General features: G+C 37.6%; 1 protein-coding gene across 9 annotated transcripts in view; it reads right to left on the minus strand.

The window, feature by feature from the left end:
* Nucleotides 1-21,789, minus strand: part of LOC129727289 (dachshund homolog 2) — a 109,991-nt gene that overhangs the window by 38,639 nt on the left and 49,563 nt on the right. For 3 of the 9 annotated variants that reach the window (XM_055684968.1, XM_055684970.1, XM_055684976.1), the window contains exons 2-3: nucleotides 19,349-19,375; nucleotides 3,077-3,231 (exon numbers count right to left, since the gene is read on the minus strand). In XM_055684968.1, coding sequence (XP_055540943.1) covers nucleotides 3,077-3,231; nucleotides 19,349-19,375 — 182 coding nt within the window. The remainder of the gene's footprint in view (nucleotides 1-3,076; nucleotides 3,232-19,348; nucleotides 19,376-21,789) is intronic. The other 6 variants (XM_055684969.1, XM_055684972.1, XM_055684971.1 and 3 more) reach the window with 3 other exon arrangements.

Below are 21,789 nucleotides of genomic sequence, written 5' to 3' on the forward strand. Positions count from 1 at the left end.
CAGTAATTTAGATGTTGACGATTGTACGCGTGTAGGAAGGTCAAAAACCTAAGAAGATGCTGAATTTAGGTAAATTTTTGTTCGATTAGGATCTATGCCAAACACAGGAACAGCTATTTTAAGTTACCCGTCGAGCCAATGACAAACGATTGTATGCTTTGGATATGAGTCCAAAACATGGAACTTGGGTTACTTATGATTTGAAGCCAGTGGACGCTGAGCGCATCATGACGGGTAATGAAAAATGGATTCGAAACAGCAACCCCAAGAAAAGAAAGTCGACTACCCAGTCAGGGTTTTACGTCATAGCCCACTTACCGTTCTTTTCGATGGCCTATGATCTGACTGATCAGCGGTGCTGCAAATGTTCTGAACTTTCTAACTACTCTGGCTGTTTGACGTTTCTGATTTTTACTTTACCGACTTAATTGTAGGAATCACTCCTTTTTCTTTTCTTTTTTTAAATTCATTTACATCACCATCTTCGACAAAATATCGCACAGACTGTAAACTTATACTATACTTTCTGACTATTCTGAATTTTTCGAATTTTTCCGACATTATTGTCTTCCTTTTACGATTTTTATTTCTTGATATATTTTCGTTTTTTTCTTCCATCTTACGTTTTTTATCACTTTTATTTTCTTTCCCGATATTTTTTTCATTCCAAAGTTTACTTTTCTGGTTTTTTGACTTTTGTACATTGTGAATTCTGACATTCTTATCTAGTCATACCTTTACCGACTATTCTGAATTATCTCTCTTTCCTTTTTTATTTGAATTTTTAGTTTTTTTTTCATTTTTCTGACTTTATTGGCTGCTCTTAATTTTCTAACTTCTCTGACTTTTTAACTTTTTTGGTTTTTTTAAATTTCCGATTTTGATTTTTCTGAGTTTTCAAACTTTGCTGAATTTCCCAACTTCTTTATCTTTCTGACGTTTTATTTTTGAAAAATATGTTTTTATGGCCTGTTCCAGTTGTTTGCTAAGCTTGTATTTATTTTCTTATGTATGAAACAACTTTTTTCTCTTTCCTAATCTCTCTTATTTTCTTTCTTATTCGATATTTTTGACCCTCTGATTTATTTTACTTTTCTTACTTTTCCAATTTTTCTTACCTCTCTTAGTTTTTAAACTTTTTTCTATTTTCTCACTTTTTTGCTTGTCTAACTTTTCACTTACATCTTTTCTTTCTTCTGCGACTTTTCCATAGCAAATTTGTGTTTCATTTTTTCTTTGACTTTTTGATTTTTGAGGTTTTTCTAAAAACTCCGAGTTTTCTGACTTAAGCTTGTTCTAATTTTTCTGCCTATTCTTACAATTTTTTTACTACTTTATTGTACTTTTTCAACTTTTTTACCTCCTTTATGTTTCTATTTGTTTTTTCTTTTGTTTTTTGTTGGGTTTATGTTTTTTTATGCTTTGGCTTTCACTATTTTTTCTCTCGAACATTTTTTTTTTAATTTTTAGACTCTTCAAAATATTCTGAACTCAACTGTTTTCTTCTGGTGCTCCGACTTTTCTATTTTTTTCGGTTTTTAGTTTTATAAATTCTTGTAACTTTTCAAACTTTTTTCAAAATAAATTTAGCAGTAAATAGAATAGAATGGACCAAATGGAATTTACTGGATACCTATTTTTATATTCAAAAAGGCTATTGTGTTTTTTAGCCATAGTGTATTGTATTGTTATTTCAAATCATTTGTTATCTTTTGGCTTTCTCAGTATTTTTAGAAAGAAATACGTAACAATCAAGTCAAGCCTTTTTGAAGGAAAATTTAGCTGTGTAGAAGTAAAAACATAGCCGCCAGTCGTCAATATAATATTTCAGTATTCAAACTTTTCTAACTTTTTTGAGTTCTGAGAGTTTTCTAATGTTGCCACAAGCTTTTCTGTCTATTCTAATTTCTCAGATTTGTTGGATTTTTGTGAATTTTCTAATTTAATTTATTTGCGATACTGCCTCTTTGGACGTTTTATTGTTATTTTGGCTTTATTTAGTTTTCTTGTTTTCGTAGTTATTTACCAACGTTTCTGATTATTCCAACATTTCTGATCATTTCAAATGTTGTGACTCTTCTGACTTTCTCACTTGTATATGTATTCTGACCAATCAGAGATGTGCGGCGTGGACAAATGCTACCCAATATGGGTATTTTCTGATATGTAATGATGCATAGATAACATAAATCGACTCTAGACCCCGTTTCGAAATCCAAAATGGCGGCTTTCAGTTTCCGGGACACAGTCTAAAATTCTGAAATTTTACCTAATATGGATGTTTTTGAAACCAATATGATTCCAAAAGACCGAAAATTAACTTCAGATGGTGGCCTTCAGTGTCTTTTCAACAGGTTAAATGATTTAACGGGAATTTCTGGAATCTGAATCGTAATGATTTCCAAAACTCGGAAGACGACCTCAGAACCCAGTCCTCAGTACTGCTACGTCAAACTTGCGGTTGTATTTAAAAACAACCCACCTGTTATTTTTTCTCTTAAAACAGGAACAAATCATCTCGAATAAAGACACCGAACACGAATAAAGTTATAGAAAACATTTCTCCGTGTGTGCTTTTTATATGTAACAACAAAATTTAAATAAAAAGGTTGTCAATCTAATGATTATTAAGAGAGTAATCATGCACATCTTTCGGAAAAATTATGCTTCGGCAAAACCGCACTAAAAGATTCTGAATTCCATGGTAGAGTTGAAAGTGGACGAAGTCGACGAGAAGAACATGAATTAAATAAACAAAAATAACCTAGGGCCTTTCAAGTTTTTCGATTTCTAGAAACTTCGAAAATGCAACTCCGCAAGAGAGAATGATATTTTGATTATTCAAGAATGAATGTAGCAGGAATACAACCTAGTTATCATGATGAAGTTGTACATGCCTAAAGTCCTCCAATTTTCCCGCATCGTGGATAAAATAAACCACACAAACAATCCTATCGTATAATGATTCGTCACACAGTTCGCAAAATAAAACAAACACAAATATAGAAAGCGGAAAACAAATCCGCACGAACTATGGCTGCAAGTGTCGATCACTTTCACAATTCTCTCTACTCACCGTTCAGATGTCCGTTCTCGTACACGAACTCGCCGTTGTCCAGCCGGTGCTTCTTGATCTGGGAGGCAGCAGCGGCGGCATGGTGGTGCGACATGTGCGTCGCCGGCATCGACAGTCCGACGGGGCCTCGTTTCGGGGGTCTGCCGGGCCTAGAGCTGTGCGATAGCAGAGAGTTACTGGTGTTAAGACAGGGTTTTCGGTTAGTACAAGCTAGGCGCGAGCTGATTGGCTATTGGTGGCGGGTCTCTCTTTGCTATGATGTGAGTTGGAATTGGGGGGATTAAGCAGGCGGAGGAGGAGTAGGAGGAACGTTTAGTACCAAAATAAAGGCAGAGCAGAGTTGTGGCGCGAAGCAATGCGATAATTATAAGCTTTTACGAAGCTTATATTTTCCCATAATAGAGTATGGGTCCGATCAGTCAACGTCAAGCGAGAAGTGAGCATTTGATGAGCACCTCCTCCTTCTTCAGTTCATTGTTTGGACAGATTTGCAAAAGGTTTCAACCTTTCTTCAGCGATTGATAAGTTTGACCTGAAAAGAGTGCTCAAAGTGAAAAACTGCTACAAGTACCGTTTTTATTTCTTTCACTCTTTTCGTACCATAAAGAAGTTTCAAACAAATCGAACTTGAACCAAAGTATTCCACCGCCCGCTTACAAAGCGGAAATTTTCGAAAATACTATACCACACATATTGTGAAGGATTTATGATTTCTGCGGAAAAAAAAGCTGCGGCTGCGGACGGTAGGACGAAGCCCGACTCTCGGAAAGGTAAAACACCAAGTACTTGTAATTGCAGGTTCAAAGTTTGATTTATGCATTTTATTATCTCTGGGTTTATTATACGATTGCGCGCTTTCTGTTCGGGGACCAGCAACCAGAGTTGGATCATCGGGTTTTTCTCGCCGGTGGCGTAGGTGCAGAGCGGGTAGGATGTTCCGGCAACGACTTCCTACTGTGTACTATTTATTCCGAGCGGCAAGCTCACGCTCCTGGCGCCGATGGCACGAACCGTCAGCGTATAAATAAAAGAAACTTTTCTCTACACCGACCCCCTCCGAGAGCCGAGCTGCAGCAACTGCAGCACCGACAGTAATAGTACGGAACAGAAAACCGTTCCCGTAGCATCCGTGAATTACAGGAATAACGCAAAGAATATCCACGTCGAGCTTGATTTATTTCGGCGTGTAATAAAATATTAATTATATTTTCTACAAATTAATTTTCAAACATAAATATTCCATTAAAGCCCATTCCCCCTATTCATAATCCTTATTAACCGTGTACGGTTGGACCAGTAGAAAAGCTGGAGCTCTGAGAAAACCCATCACCACCCATAAACCCAACACCGGAGGATTAGACACCGGAAAAATGTGATAGCACGACACGACGAAACCTTCACGGTGGCAGAGAGAAGGAAAAAATCTACCACCGGTAGAATACCACCCACAGATTTTCCACGGCTTGCTTGGTTCCGAGCGGCTTACTTTTCTTACACGCTTTGTCACCCCCTTCCCCACCAGCACTGGCATCAAGCAGGACGCTACATTGATAGCATTAAGGCGACCAAAGTCGATTGGGAAGAAAAGAGGATTCTATTGCAGTAGCAGAAAAAAATAACACCACCGAAAATAGCGGTGCTATTTTGCTAACCACTGATGTTGTTTCGTGAGAGGGGAAAGAAGCAGACAACGCACCGGCTGGCATGGTAAGATTAATAGAATTAAAAGTACACGGCAGCAGGCCCTGGAGAAACCAAGGGCAAACAAAACATTCCGCCGAAATATGAATGGTCCTAAAAGAAAGCAACTTTGGAAATTAAAAATTAGAAATGGATACATAAATAATGGAGCGAGGAAATGTTTTCTTTTCACTTGTACAAGGTGGAAACTTTTTCCCCAGTGCCACGCGGTGGTGGGAGAGTTAAAAGTTGTTAAATGACCGCACGGGGAATAAAACGTGGTCGTATCATATTTCCTTTGGTCAGACTGAGGTAATGAAGGATCCAACAAGATGTGAGATTATTTGTGGCGTACAATTCAATTATTCATGTCAGTGGTTTTTCGAAACAAAAGGTGTTTCTTGAATAAGAGGCGAAAAACTTTTCTATAATCCAAAAACAAGCTAGAGTAGCTTCGTAATTTGAGGGTCTTTGCTGTGATTTTTTAAATAATTATGACAAACCTGTTTCATCCAAAAGTGATATACTGAAAAATCATAGAGATATTTCAGCAAACCAACAACCCCTGGGAAGCAACCTTTTTACCTTAAAAAAACTCTGACATAATTCTTTGTTTTGCGTGACAAATAATGGTAGAAACTAACCTTCATGTTCACAGCAATAATTAAGCGCTTGTTAACTGGCTGAAAAAGAGGATAAACAGGACTCATGTCCAAAATATAAGCTTCAAGGGTACAACCCCAACTAGTCTGGAATTGGGAAGAATATAATCTCTAGATTATTCCTGTCATTGCATCATGTTTAAACGTATATTAAGCTGCTACCTGTCTGACTGAGGATTGCTCGCTTAGAATTGTGTGACATTTTTTGTGCATCAAATGCGAGTTTATATGACACGAAAATATCTTTAATGTGCGTTCTTATTTCAGCAAGCAAATTTTCTATCACCAGCAGCAATTTCGAAAAACTCATTGCTAAAGAAAATTAATAATTTAACCGTCATATATTTGTCTTTCAAGTTCAGAGCAAAAAATAAAATCTAGCTAACAATGTGCTCTTGAATGCTTTATCCGAAAAATCGTTTCAGATTACCTTAGCGTGGGTCCCTTCTCACTGCTCGATACCGGACAATGAGAAAGCGGACTCTTTGGCTAAGGTGGGCGCAACAAACGGTGATATTTATGAAAGACCAATTGCTTTTAATGAATTTTTCGCACTTGTACGTCAGAATACGATCATCAGTTGGCAAAATGCTTGGACCAGAGGGGAATTGGGAAGGTGATTACATTCCGTAATCCCCAAAGTATCGACGAACCCGTGGTTCAAGGGGTTGGATGTAGGTCGGGATTTCATTTGCGTGATGTCCCGGCTTATGTCCAATCACTATAGATTTGACGCGCATCTCCGTCGTGTTGGGCTCGGGGAAAGTGGTATCTGTGCCTGTGGTGAGGGTTATCACGACATAGAGCATGTGGTTTGGTCATGCCCTGTACACCGTGACGCAAGGTCTAAATTAATAGCTTCCCTGCAGGCCGAAAGTAGGCAGCCGGCTGTTCCTGTTCGTGATGTCTTGGCGAGCCGTGACCTATCCTGCATGTCCCTTATATACGTTTTCCTGAAATCCATCCACGCCCCAGTTTAATTCTATTCCCTTCCGCCTACATCCAACCAAACGACAAGAACACGTTAAGACCCCGGATCCGGAAACAGCAACTAGACCCGCACGATACTCTCAGGTCCCGAGGGAGACAACCCAATATGCCAGTCCGTAATATCTTGGCCCAGCAGCGGAACATATTCAATATGCTGCTTACCTATGGCGATGGAAAACCATCAAACAACAAATCAGTGCTTTTAATGCAAAACATTCTAGCTTTAAGTTAGATTTAGTTTCAGCTCGTAGTCGGCAGCGAGGATAAAAAATTTGCTTTTAGTTATTAAGATACTTCAGAAAGTAAGCTACCAGATATAATTGGCGCCGTTAAACATTAAATTGTATTTGTGCCGTGTCAAATAAATTATAGATGAAGAAAAAAAAAAGTGCTCTTGAAGATGTTGTTTTTTTTTGCGCAAAACCTTGAAACCGGGCAAAAATCTTGTTATTCTCTCAAACTGCAACAAAGCAACCATAAATCCCTAAGATCAAGAAGCGCACAGGAATAGCAGCTAAGGTTCACCTCACCGATTATGGACTAGGTGTTAAAGTTGTCCAACAGTACTCTAGAATTATTCTAAGAATAACTGAGATAAGATAAAATTAATCCGTTTTCAGTATGTGGTAGTTGGGAATACCGGTTAAAAATAAATTATACTGGATACCCCTCTCAAACTATCCCGCAGGGAGAGGAGCGTCTCGCAGAAATGTTTTAAAAACACCATTTCTCAATATTTTTTTAACATAAGTGAATAATTGAAACTATTGATACTGATATGTTCTAGTAGCAAATAGATGATTTTTTTTGTACCAGTATAAACATTCTACAAGCATAACAATACGTGCGCTCTTTGATCGAAAATAAATACTGATCACTAAGGTGACAATCGAATATCGACTTTCCGAATTTCGTTAAGCGATGGTTCTCGAAAGTTTCGTCTTCTCAAAAAAGGTCTCTATGCGGAGTTTCAACGCAGTCGGACTTCGGGAAGTCGTGCCTCGGGCCGGTCGAGCTTTCCCTTTTTTGACTGAAAAAAAAGTGATGGTTCATGAAAATCAAACATTTCAACGTTTGTTTTTCTTTCTCAGGTGTTTTGAAAATGCGTAAGGCGTCAGAATCTGATATCCTGGGATCTAGATCCCGACGCTTTACGCATTTTCTACGTATCGGGATCTAGAAAAATCCCAGTTTTTTTTTTTTTTTTTTTTTGAGAAAAATCGACTTTCTCGGAATGAGAGAATTTCCCAATTCAATAGTTTCTAAGTTCCAGAAGGTCGATTTTTTCCAAGAAGGTTTTTTGAGGCAACACTGGATCACGACGTTCGGGACGTTTGGCATCGAACATTTCATTTTATATATGCGTTTTTTCATCGGTCCGAATGAACGGAAGCTTTTTGTCTCTAGAGCCAGATGGTCAATTTTTTCATATATTCCATTGGCTCTAGTTCGACAATTTCTCACTCCCGGAAAATCGATTTTTTATAAAAAGGGAATTTTCGAGACGCAACCAGGTCTCCACGTTTCGTGCATTTTTGGGACATTTGGAACCAACAGGAGATTTTTTTCATCGAGTTTCCATGACATGCTACCTATATTTTTTTCGCGTCAAATGAAAGAACGACTTAGGCCGCTTTAAGACGCGAATTTTCCGAGGTCCGATTGAGCTGAAGTCACTAAACGAAACAGGCATTTTAACGCAGACATTGTCATAAACCCACACTATTCATTTGTGAAAATGTAATATTTTGAAATTTTGTACCGCAAAAATCAAAAACAAATCAATCAAATCATATTTTTCAAGATGTTTTTTAATACACCCGCTAGTTGATGAAACGAACAGTAAAAAACTCGATTGTAGAAAGCCAGAAAAAATTCTTCACAATGTTTTCTTGGCTTAAATACATACAAGCCTGTGCCGTGAAAATCGTGTTGTGAAAAAATCAGGATCGAAATCTGGTCCACAATGGGTTAAACTTCTAAATTTTATATCGATATGAGGTCCTGATGAGACTCAGGAGCTGCTGAAAACCATGAAAAATTTACAGTAAAATTTAGAAAGTTCTTTAAACCTCACACTTATTTAATTAGCTTATTTTGTTACAGATAGAAGTCGTTTATTGTTTACAGCGAGTGATTTATAAAACAAACCCGTCGATCCACCACTTCTCTAGAACAAATGTCATTTATATTACCCCGAGAAAATCAACCATCCAGGGAGACTGAAATTACACGGTGACCAAAACCCCAAATAATGAACGTCACCATATTTCTATAAACAAAACAGCTAAATTCACATTCTGTTTTTACGTTTTATGTGGCAGAAAGGTTCGTTATTTTGAACGTGTCACGATATTACTGCCAAGGTAACAGTTTATTTGAAAAATAGCCAACATATTTGAATTTTTATAAAGTTTAGGATTCACCCAATTATAGTAAAATTCGCTAGACATTGTGTTCAGTATGGTTCACTTCTTAGCATTTATCAATAAATGACTATCAGTTTGATAAAGGCAATCACAGTCGGTTCGTCATATTTCTTCTAGTATTGCGATAGGTTCACATTCCAGCGAAGAATAGTTGGACTCTAATAAAACTTGAATGAGTTTATTAAGACAAACCTTGAATGAGTTTATTAAGACAATCCAATATAGCATTGAAGTCGCTGGAAAATATAAAATGTTAACGTTGAAATGGAAACAGCTTGGGTGTGGATTTTAAATTTTGGATTGGTTTTAATTGAATTGCCACCTAAATAATCCACAACTTATTCATCTTTTTTCACCTATCGACGTCCTTTGTGAGGGATGCTAACTGGCTCTAGATAACTCATTCTCATGACCGTTTTTTTTTTCTATGAGATAAAATGATTTCAAGATAATTTTTATATAATTTTTATCTAAAAGATTAATACTAGAACTTTGGAAAAAATCCTATCACGTTTTAGCAAGTTTCTTAGAGACATTAGGGATATCAAGTGTTTTTTTAAACTGTTCATAGGGTGAATTATACTTATTTATGATTGATTTCTCCCAGAGCCTTTGATCTTTACCAATTTTTCAATATTAGGGATCTCCATTACGACTTAGTAATAAAATGAAAGGGGGAAAAACAACTGTCGAATTTCGTTTGGCGGTAGGGCTCAAATGTTTCGTCTTCTCAAAGTCTCCCCTTGCAAGATAGTAGTTCATGAAACTGTCGAAATATATTTTTGTACAACAAATGTCTCAAAAGTGCAGAAATTACGAGATCTAGTCTTAAAAAATGTTTTTTGACAAAAATGGACTTTCTGAGAGTCTTCCAGCTTAAAAACTTTCTGACTCCCAGAAATCCGACAAAAAAACACTTTTAGAGACAACACCAGATCTCGTCAATTCATGTATTTCAGTTGGCATCAAAAACTTTTTTGATATCGAAAATTTCATGCTTTTTTCACTGATCAAGAATGTAAAAGGTCGACCGTTTTGAAGCACGGCTTATGGTAGTCCGATAGCAAAAGCAAAGTTAATCTTTTAGACCTTTGCCAGGAACTTGTAATACATAAGTCTTAGCCCGCACAGAGGAAATAACGGGCACTCGAAATCAAATCAATTGCTAGATTGATTTTGTGAACAAATTTAAACCTATATTACAACAATTTTCTCTTCCGGTTTTTTTTAGCAGTCATTTTCAGTTCTTGGCTTCCTACCTATCAGTTTCAGTTACCAAGAAAGAAGAATATCATCACTACTCTTTTTTTTTGTAGCCTACTCATCCCACGGGAAACAAGATTGTTGGTATCAGCACTCTATTCCAGTGAAGGAATATCGGGAGAAGGCAACCAAAGTTTGCATCAAATGTCTGCCTATCCGTGAGAATAAATGTCTTTCTTTACTTGCTTCAGGAAAACACGCTGCTGTACAATTCCGCGAGAACTTCGCATGGGATTATTTTTGAAAATATGAAAAAGTAGGTCTCAACCTTCCGCCAAAGGGAATTCAAAAATTCGATTTCCATTGACACTCTTCAGTTCATGCCGTACGATAAAGAACAATTCGAGTATTGTTCTCTAATTAAACATAACCTGAACTATGCAGCGGTTTACTTAAATAGGAGGTGCGTTGCACGGTAAGCGGTATCATTAAGGAAGCAGAAAACTACTTCATCTATTGTATTAAAAGATTACAAACATTTTAAACCAAGACGGTTTGTTTAATCGGTGCAATGTCTTAAGCAAAGTTGTAGATAATAAAGTTGTCTTTTCGTAAAAAATGTAAACTTAAAAAAAATTTCTTCAGAAAAAAACTAAAAAAGCTATTTTTTCACAAATCTATTTTTTATGAAAACTGCAAAAGAATAGATAAACATTGATGGCTGTCCGATCATGGAGAATCAAAAACCAAAAAAAGGTTAAAATTTTCAAAAAATATTCTAGAGTCAGAATGTTTGATTGGTATAACGTCTTCAACAAAATTGTAAATTTTTTTGCACTCTATATTTTTTTGGAACGACAAAATTACTATCCACAACTTTTTTGAAGACAATATAGCGATCAAACAAACCGTTTAAATGATAAAAATGTTGTTTATCTTTAACAGACACTCGGCACAAGAAATAGACCCAATGTATGATTCATGTCAACACTAAATCGGGTACATCAAGTACAAATGAGAGACGAGAATGCACCAAACCACTCCAATGGATTCAGAGCAAACTTCTGAAAATGATATTGAAGCGTCCTCGCTGGTTTAGCACGAATGAACTACACAGGCTTACTAATGTGGAAACATTTGAAAATATGTCAAACCAAATTATCAATAGGTTCCGACAAAAATAGTTGCAATCCTCAATTTCAACGATTAGCACACTTTATTGTCAGTAAGATAGGTGTAAGATTACATTACGGTTTAATTTCAAACTCCTTTTTTTTCTCTTGACAAGTAGGTTTACAATTTTCCTACAATTATATTCACTTAACTGCGGAAGCAATTACAGTGCTTTTTCGCTTTTATCAACAGTCGTTTTTATCACTACTCCCAAATTCACGCTCGGTTTTCTCACGGTTTTTTTTCGTTTTTATCACGCTTTTTAAAAAAAAACTTTAAATAAAGAATAATGTACTTTCAGTTGTAGAAAATGCATTTGAAACATCAATGGTAACGAAGCTACAAAAAATGGGGTTTCCTACGTGGCTTACACGATAGATATTGTCGTATCGCACCAATCGCAATGCATTCGTTCGTCTAGGCGGTACTAGTTCACTCCCATTCGAAATAGAATCTGGTCTGCCCCAAGGAAGCCATTTGGGCCCTCTACTATTTATTCTTTTTGTGAACGATTTGTGCGCAACAATCAAATCTCCAAAATATATGTTCGCCGATGATTTGAAATTTTATCGTGTAGTATCGTCGATAGTAGACTGCTGTGCCATCCAATCCGATATTGATGCGCTGCTGAATTGGTGTACGCTAAATGGTATGGAAGTGAATGTACAGAAGTGTAATGTTATCTCATTCTGCAGAAACAGGCAAACCGCTCTGTTCGAGTATAAGATGGAGACAGTCGGTATCACTCGAGTAAATTCCGTGAAAGATTTGGGTATTCTTCTGGACAGCAAACTTTGTTTTGCTCAGCACATTGCAGTTACTACCGCTAAAGCCTATGCTGTACTAGGCTTCATAAAACGAAATACGCAGCCGTTTAATGATGTTTATTGCCTGAAGTCCCTCTACTGTGCGCTAGTACGCAGTATACTTGAATACGGAGTACTCGTTTGGTCACCCTATCATGCTGTTCAAATCAACCGGATCGAACGAATCCAGCGTAATTTCGTTCGGTACGCCCTGAGAATGCTGCCTTGGGAAGATCCTATCCGTCTGCCACCTTACGAACATCGATGTGCTCTTATCCAGCTGCCAACTCTGACTAACAGGAGAATTCTACTACAACGCTTGTTCATCTTCGACCTTCTCGTAAACAATATTGACAGCCCGGAACTGCTAGAACGAATACAATTTAATGTGCCATATCGAACCACCAGACGAACGGATTTCTTCAGACTTCCTATGCATCGCACTTTGTTTGGCCAGAACAATTCAATTGATACGTGTTGTAGTGTATTTAATGTTGTATCTGATTATTATGACTTTGATGTGAATAGGACAACTTTTAAATCTAGAATAAGCTAATACTAGGAACTGTCTGTGCGATACTATCGAGAACCAGTAAATAAATAAATAAATAAATAAATATATGAATAAATTTTCACTTGTGCCTTGTGTCCTTGCATGTGTATAGTTTTATGAACTCAATTTATTTGATCAATTTTCTGAGGCAACCAAGTGTCATATCTGTTACAAATAATTTGTGTCATAATTTTGAGAAAAATGAACCGTGATATACGTATTTCTTTGACTTTGAAGAAAAAATTAAGTATTATTATGGCAGTCGACAAAAAAGATCTGTTAACAACTTAAATAGCCCTAAAGTTTGGTCCTCATAGAACATGGATTTAAAAACTACAAAATCTAGCGGTTCCACAATATTTCATAAACAAGCATTAGACTCTGCTAGCTACGCTAAAGAATGGGAATCATCTTGATATTGCATGTATAATAGCCGGGAGAAAGTCCGCGAAAATGCAATAGAGGAAAATATCATAAACTAACCTTTTCTTGTTTATTCATTTATATCTTGAACTTATATTTCCTTTAACCATGAAAGTGCATCATTTTACTCAAAATATCATAAATTTCAATTGAATCCAACACAAAAAATTATTGATTAAAAAAATATTTTTTGACCGTGATAAAATCGAAAAAGCACTGTACAATTTTTTAATGAAATAAAGCTTAAAATATATGTAATAGTATTGATATGTCACCGTTTGTGGCAGCACACAATAAAAATTCTGAATAAATATTAGTAAATAATTAATTCATCACAAAACAAACAAACAAACACAAAAATGGGAGCCCCCTCACCCTCTTCCAGAGTATGGAGGGGTGTCAAACCATCCCAGAAATATTTCTTGTCCCAAAACCCTCCACATGCCAAATTTGGTTCCATTATCAAATTAGTCCCCGAAAGGAATTTGAGTTTGATTTGTTGGGAAGCCCTCCCTTCTAAAGGAAGGAAGGGCGTCGAACCACCATAAAAATATTTCTTGCTCCCAAAAACATACCAAGATTGGTTCCGTTACTTGATTAGTTCTTGAGTTGTGCAGAAATTTGTGTTCAATTTGCATGGGATAACATTTGCTGCCCCCAAAAACCTTCCCATGCCAAATTCATGCTTGATTGGTTCTCAAGAAATTTCTGTTTCATTGGTATAGGAAAAGGGAAGGGAATGGAAGCACTATTGAAATATTTCTTGCTCCCAAAAATCTCCACATGCCGAAGTAGGAGCACTTACTTGATTAGTTCTTGAACTATGAAGAAATTTGTGTTTCATTTGTATGGGAGGAGAGGGGTCTTAAACTGTCATAAGAACCTTCCCCTGCCCCGAAAAGGCCTATGTACAAATTTTCACGCCGATCCCCTTACTAACACGCTGAGAATCCTGAGTAAGAATCCCCAGGATACCGTTTAACACGGTGACGGAATCGTGAAAGGAATCGCAAACACAATCCGGAGGATTCCCACTCACGATTCTTATTCAAGAATCCTAGAGCCATATACAGGGCATTCCTGCGGATTCTTTTCTCAGGAATCCTTTTCAAGGACGCTCACGAATCCAATGTGAGGAATCCTAGAGAATCTATGCGAATCGTATGCGTCGTCCGATCGGTTCAGTTGTTCCAAGTCATGGATCAGACAGACAGTACTTTATTTTTATATGTATAGATTAGATATATCAAGTAGTTTGCATTTCAACGCGGAATAAATGACAAAACACGAGCATTTTTTTTAATGAAACTTTGTAGCTGCTTTAGACTGAAAGACACAAGCCTTTTTGTAGATATTTGGACTATTTTGACTTAACGTTGTTGTATACTGTTTTTAAAAAGGTGCTCATGTTTATCGAGTTCCTGAAAAACTGTCATCGTTTAGATATACAGAAAAAACAAACTTTAATAAATTGGGTTTTCACGTGAATTTTTAAAATAGATGTTGATTTCATACGGATTATTTTGAATAATATTTTTTAAGTTGCTTATTCAAAGTATCGGTTAAATATAATTTCTCATACATACATTTCATTAACCCTCGCTAAAAACGTTTTGTAGATTGTCAAAGTTTTTCGAAAAAAAAAATGTTTTGAGGTAACATCAGATCTTGACGTTCCACGTACTCTTCTACCCGAGGTTTGATTAAGGTTCAATTTTACATAGGGATTTTTTTCGGGAAGACAAAACTTCTGAGCCTTATCTCTAAAAAAAAGTTTGAAGGTCAACACAGGTTTTGTCCAAGATCTAAAACTAGAAGAAAGAGTGATTGAAAGCTTTTTAACCATTGCTGAAAAATTTAGTGCCCCTAGTGAAGATAACTTTTGCAGAGACTTAAATGAATTTTCCCATAACCCAACGTAGAAGCGACGAACCCAGCGAGCCTTACTGTGCAGCATTTTGACGCACTTTCGCATACCCTAGGTTAAAGAGTCATTACCTATTGAGGCAACTATTTTGAGCGTCAAGTCTACTTTTTTTTTGGCTTTCGTCGACCAGTGTTATCGACAAATTGGAAATTAAAAGGGCGAAAATGGCGCGGAAACTATGTGAAGGAATTTGCTATAGTCGACGATCAGGTAAACGCGATGCAGGTGAAATAGTTTTTAATATCAAATAACACTGTTCAAGCACGGACATGAAAAAACTCCGCAAAAATTTAAAAAAATATCAGCGAAAAATCCGGGAAACACTTATTCTTTTACGTTGTTCTCTCCTATTCTCTATCTTCAATAATCTCCCGTACTTATATCCCTACTACAAGGCAACCCGAATAGCGCAAAAGCATACCAATAGCGGTATTGCCAATAAAAAAAAGTGCGGGATACAGCGAACACTCGGGCACATCTCAAAATAGATCAACGATTCTGGTTACTCTCCTATCAGTATTCTTCCATTTTTTCATCTGTTGCCCGAATAATAAGAGCATTTATCTGCCATTCGTAGATACACTATTTGTATGTGAAACGGTCCTGGGAATTGCGTGTCCGCAAACTTTTATAAGTATCAAGAAATTAACGATCATACAAAACAAAAATTAGGACTTACAAGATTATAAATCATATCATCAATATCTAAAAAAAAAAAAATAATTGGTATTAAAAATCAGAACCATGAAGAATGAAACTCTATGACCTGACACCAGAGTTGCCAATAGAATTTTTGGTTAAACTGGAGGAAAGCTGAAGAAAAAACTGGAGAAAAGTGTATTCCAAATAAATTGATAAAAAAAACACAAAAAAAATTATGAAAGAGCATTTCTGTGATTAAATCCAGAGTCTGTTTTGTTTTGTTTCGAGCTTACATTTTATAAAAATTAGCAAAGCCTTGGTGCTACATTCCGATTCGGAACTTGACCTTCTGTTTATTTCTACACAGACTTCGCAGCCGACTGTTTAGTGTACAGGACAATTGCGGGGCTAGTGATACGATCCTACTGACACTAACAGTCTCTCCCGAGCCGAGACTCGAACCTACAACGACTGGCTTGTTAGGCCAGCATCGTACCTCGAGACCATCTGGGAGACATTTTATAAAAATTATGAACTGCAAAATTTGCGTTAACAGCAGCAAAATTAAAATTACGCAATCAATCTATCTCAAAATAAATAAGAAAACTTTTTTTAATTACTTTCAATTTTAACAAAAGAACTGTTGCAACAATTTCAATTATTTCTGAGTTCGCTCTCGCTTGATATTCAATTCTTCTTACAATTTTCAAACTGCTACGCAACAGAAAATAAATTGAAGATATTTTTTCATGATCTGGTACGACTTAATAGTTTGCTTTCATCTCGACCCCGCCATGCCGTCCTTAATTTGGCCGTGTTTCGTGCGAGAAGAAAATACTGAAAATGTCGTTAAGAATATAAAAAAATAACGTTTTTATTTTTTTTTTTTTCTAAAGCCAACTGGAGCTTACGTGAATAAAAAATCTGGATGAAACTGGCAAATATATCAATCGCTTGAAAAAAACTGGAAGAATCCAGTTTAAACTGGAACATTGGCAACTCTGCCTGACACAGAGGGCAGAATAGTTCATAAGGCGAAAACATTTGGGAGGAGCTCCGGTTGTAACTGTGGCCTTATATTAGCAGAAAGAACGAGGTTTCGCTATGACTCCTCTTATGATAAAACTTACTGGCGTGAATTTGTGCTCGCCACGAAATTGTGATCGACAATATTAGCAAGAAGAATGAGGTTTTAATATGACTTCTTCCTATTGACTAGATAGGTTATCAAGAAAATAAAACTGGCCAGAGAACATTTTTAAAATTTCTCCAAAGAGTTGTGATTGACGATATTGCCGAAGGGAAAATAGCCGCAAATTAAAGGCGAAAATATTAAAAGCGAAATTACGAACTGTAGCATCGTGAAGTGCATTGCATTTTAAATTTGTATAATAATTTGTATGGGAAAACCTACTTCTTCATATTTTCTAGAGAGCTCAGTAATGCAACATTAATGCCCCTCATTACGTTAAAGTATGGTATTTTAGATGTATCACAACTTTGCCAAAGATACTGATGAGCTTGTGCTGTTAAGCATCAAAAAACCTACCTTTTAAAGTTATTATAAGTATGGGTTGAGCCGTTTTGGGCTCACTAGAATGAAAAACGCAAGAAAGCCGGTTTTCCCATACAAATCTTCACACAAATTTCTATTGCAATGCGCCAAGCAGAAATAAAACCAAACAACTTCTAAAAAATTAAGGTTTGTTTGGGGCTCTAAATAGAACAAAAAAACTTGGTTCTAGCTTTGTGCTATCAAATTTAATTTTTCCATATAACGATGCCCCACTCTAGGATGTAGTTGATCGAGGCGTGCTAGGAATGAGACACAATAGTAGAGGGTGCTACGATATTGGTCTTAAGGAAAAGTACCTTGCCTGAAGCTTTGGATAAAATATTATGTCCGTCGGGAGATTTACCGGCTCGAGTCCCGTCTGAATGAGGATAACTTTTCTAAGCCAAAATCACACATTTGCTTTGGTGTACTGTACGAGTTTTCGCATTCTCATAAAATTACATACATCGAGAATTAGATGTTCTATACCACATGAAAAAGACTTCGACAATAAGTGTATTCAGGCTCGATTTTTAGAAGAGGAAATGGGGGCAAATGTCCCAGGCCTCCTAACTCAAGAAAACGAGAAGACAAAGTGAAGGCCTTTTTTTTGGATATCCCTTCCAGAGGAGCGTGAAGCAAAGGGTGCCTCACGAATATATTTGCCCCGAGCCCCCTAACACTCTAATCCAGCCTTGAGTGTACGAATATTTTTTTGATTTTGGTTACATTTGCTATCATTCGGAGAGGGTCCAAACATTTTCAACCTTGGTAAGAATATTTTAAACTTTTTATTTAATCAGCCAGTTGTGATTTTGTAATTCGTGCTTCTGCCATATAAAATATTCTAACTACCTTTGGTGTTTGGACTAGTTTTCGTGGATCTGTCTTTCGTGATTCCGCCTTTTATTTCGCGCCTTCCATACGAGAAAGGCTCGTAAACTTAAAGAACATTTTGATTTTATCGCACAGAGAATACAAATATTTTAAATAAAACCAAATTAGAGACGGGAGAGGAGGAATAAATCTGTGAAATCGACAATCGGTTTGGCTCGAGAAAATTATAATTAATGACTGCTGTAGAGTCATGCTTGCCATTTCACTCCACCCGAATGGATATGGCCCTCAAAAACATATTTTTTGCTGTTTTACCATATTTAGTTTTCGATTGTTCACATGCAATTCACGTACAACTTCTGTACGAACAATTGTTTTGAATTCACGCTACACGTATGATTAAATATCCAGCCGTCCCTATAAATCAAATATTGACTCTGTACAACAATGAACCATTCGAAGTATTGCACGGTGCTATCAAACTACTGATGAAAAGCTTATTTACTCCTGAACACCACAACACGTCCCCCGCCCTTTGCTGCCTTTTGTTAGTGTGCCCTTCACCTCGGCAGCGTGGAAGATAAATCAGAGAAGAAAGCAATCAAAGTTAATTTATAGTTAATAAATCTCCGATGCCATATGCATGAACACCACCGCACACACGGGGTAATCCAAAAACCCTCCGCCAACCCATAAACCCCCCCTAGGATGTTGATGATGATGACGATGATGATGATAGATGCATCCGCGAAATCGTGTCATGTTTGTTCTGTCTGTATCTACAGTGCCGAAGTGGTTTCATCACTTTTCATCTCTCATTTGCCATCGAAACTTTAAAAAAACAGTGCGCGAAGCAAAATATAGTATAGCCAATTCTGAGCAATCAACTGCAATCGATCCACAAACGCGGGGAGGGGGTTGCTCAATTTGTGATTTTAATTGTGTGATTCAAGACAATTTTCCTACTAAACGTTGTTGATTGGAAGGAAGGAGTTGCAGAGGATGGAGCCGATCAGCCGCCTTAGCTAGGGTACTAATGACGATCATTTGATTTTTTTTCTCATTCAAACTAACATACGGTGGGAAAGGGAAAGAAACAGCTAGACAAAACCATCCGCTGCAAATGAAGCTCGACAAACCTGCCTTTCGAGGGGGTTGACTGCCCAGAAACGTAATGATTATGTGTCAATTTTTTCACTGGTTTTATACCTACTGTTGTGTGCTTCACGCGGATGATCTTGCCCAGGCGTTCGTTTCGGGGTATTTTGCTTAGAGTCTGGTAGGGCGGGGATGGAATGCTCAACCACACAAACGCTCAAACACGCACGCGCTCTTGATTTTGCCTACACTGGGGTTTTGTTTTTTGTAATTGCTAAACTTGTATGCGCCTACCTCTCGGGTGGTTTTATCGATAAGCATCTGAAATTAAAGAAAGAAAGAAAAATCGTCCATTCGTTCAGTGAATCTCGCTTTGTGTTTTTTTACGGGATTGCGGAAATTAAACATTTTTTTTATGATGGTTTAGAGTGAGTTCGGTAATCTTATGGAAAACAGTGAATAAAACATAGCAGAAAGAACAAACATTTACTGTATAGACACGTAACATATAGAGAACATCTATCATTCGTTAGTACAATATGGATACAAAAGAGCTAAACGCCAATTATTTCATGAAAAGAAAAATATGTAGAAAAACAACTAATAAAATCACACACTAGAGCAAACGTTTACATGAAATAACATCGCTTGAAAGGTTTCACTAGAAAACAAAAAAAAATGCACATCTATTTTTCACAGAGTAAAACCACAGACAGCGCAAAGCGGTAACACACTTCTGTTTAGTGGAAACTTTCAATAGCTGTTCAACTTTAACTCTTGTTTCCTACGCCCGCCGCAATAGAGAAGGCAATTGTGCTGCACGCTACAAGTCACAAAAGTACGTGAACACTTAGCCCCCTTCCCCACGGTGGGTCCAACGAAGACACCGCAGACATCATGCAAGTACAAAGGTCGTACGGTGATTTTTTCTACTTCTCCTTCACCCACGGTCGCCATGTCGCAGCCACTATCGCCAGGAGTTTCCCACCCTTACTCAAAATAAAAAAAAAACGAGCAGCGAACAGGTTATGGACTCCAACTGTTGTTGTACAACATTAATTCGCAGCAAAATAACCTCCTGCTTTTTTCCGTGTTTTATTTTCCGCTCGCCCTATCCGTCTATTTCGGTCCGATAACAGAGGAAATTTGTTAGGAAAAACAGAAATGCGACCTTTTCAAAGTTCTCATCTCTGTCTCTCTCGCTCGATGTCGTTCACACCACCGGTCCAGTCACCGATGTTAACTACTTCCGTTTTATCCGATGAGGGATTTTCATTCGCCAAGACCCTTAACACTGTCACCACCAGCAAGCCTCCAGGAGAAACGGTGAGGGTCAGTGGGAAATTTACGTCGGTCCCCCCTTGCGGATTGGCCACACTGGAGAGGCCATTTATCACACGACGGAAATGTTCAGTAGGCGGTGAAACATTTTTCTTCCAGCGTCGAAACCGTCTTGACGGGGATGCCAGGGAATTTTACTGCACCATGGCAGGCGAATTTGATATTAAAAATAAAAGAACCACCGAACAAATTGGATCGACTTATGTTGCGAAGCTTACTATAGCCAGGCGAGACGCGAGAGTGGTTCATTTAAAGAGCTACAAATTCATGCATAATTAAGCATCACATACAATAATGAAAATGAGGAAAATTAGCCCTGAAGGCCTCCGCCAGGGTCGTAGCTAGACTCAAAAACTGATTTTTTTATTCTGTACTCTCACACAAAAACTTCTTTCGTTGCTTAGTGAAAAAAAAAAACATCTTCGCCGCAGTGCGAAACCCTCGCGAATCTTGCATAAAGGGGAGCGAGGAAAACACCTATCATGTTGCTCGCCGATTCATGTACCGGACGAGGCATTATTACGGGCAATTTAATTCAAATGATTATACTATATAAAAATGCTTCTTGCTATCTCAGGCCTAGCAGCCACTTCTCAGAGGCCCTCCTAGAACTCCAACTCCAACAGCGTGGTTCAGAAACGGACCGAAAACACGATGTGTGATGTGTTATTATAATATGACTACACATGCACTGCAAGTATCGTCGCCGTCACCTCTTCCGCCACTGCCAACAACATCATCGCCGAAACATGACCGGATTCCCCCTTGAAAAAATCATTTTTACGAAATCATTTTTTTAGGGTACCAAAAACAACTCAACTCGAACTTTTTACATTTGATCTCAGCCCTGTGCTGTGTCACACACCTTAATGCACGCCTACTGCCGTGGGTTCAGGGTTCAAACCCATCGCGAGCGCAGCGAATGGTGAAACGACGGCAGGAGAGACAGAAAAAAATAGTAATACATCGTGTAACCATATTTCAATTGCAGAGGCAGCAGTTATGATTGAATTCAACAAAGCAAAGCGAGAGGAAAAGAAAAAATAAATGCTCGTCTACATTATCAAACAGAAACGTGAAAAGGTCCACACACGCACACTTACGTCCAACCAAACAGATCACACTCTCACGTGTCCTCCCTCCCCATCGCAAAAGTCAGGGGGAGCTGCCAGAAAGGTGTGCGGGGATCAAAAAACACAATGTGCCTGTTAGCATTGCTGTACTTTTCATTACAAATTATCTCCTCAAGTAGAAAAGGGCTTTTGGTTCTGCTGGTGCCGTGGATTTATTATACATCGCTTCCAGAGATAGAGAAGTGCAAAAACTGGACGGAATCGCATCCGACTGCAGCAAGCAATTGCAAGAGCCCTCAACAACGTCGATTCCTCAGAAGA

This window comes from Wyeomyia smithii, chromosome 3, assembly GCF_029784165.1.
Source record: "Wyeomyia smithii strain HCP4-BCI-WySm-NY-G18 chromosome 3, ASM2978416v1, whole genome shotgun sequence".
Lineage (NCBI taxonomy): Eukaryota > Metazoa > Arthropoda > Insecta > Diptera > Culicidae > Wyeomyia > Wyeomyia smithii.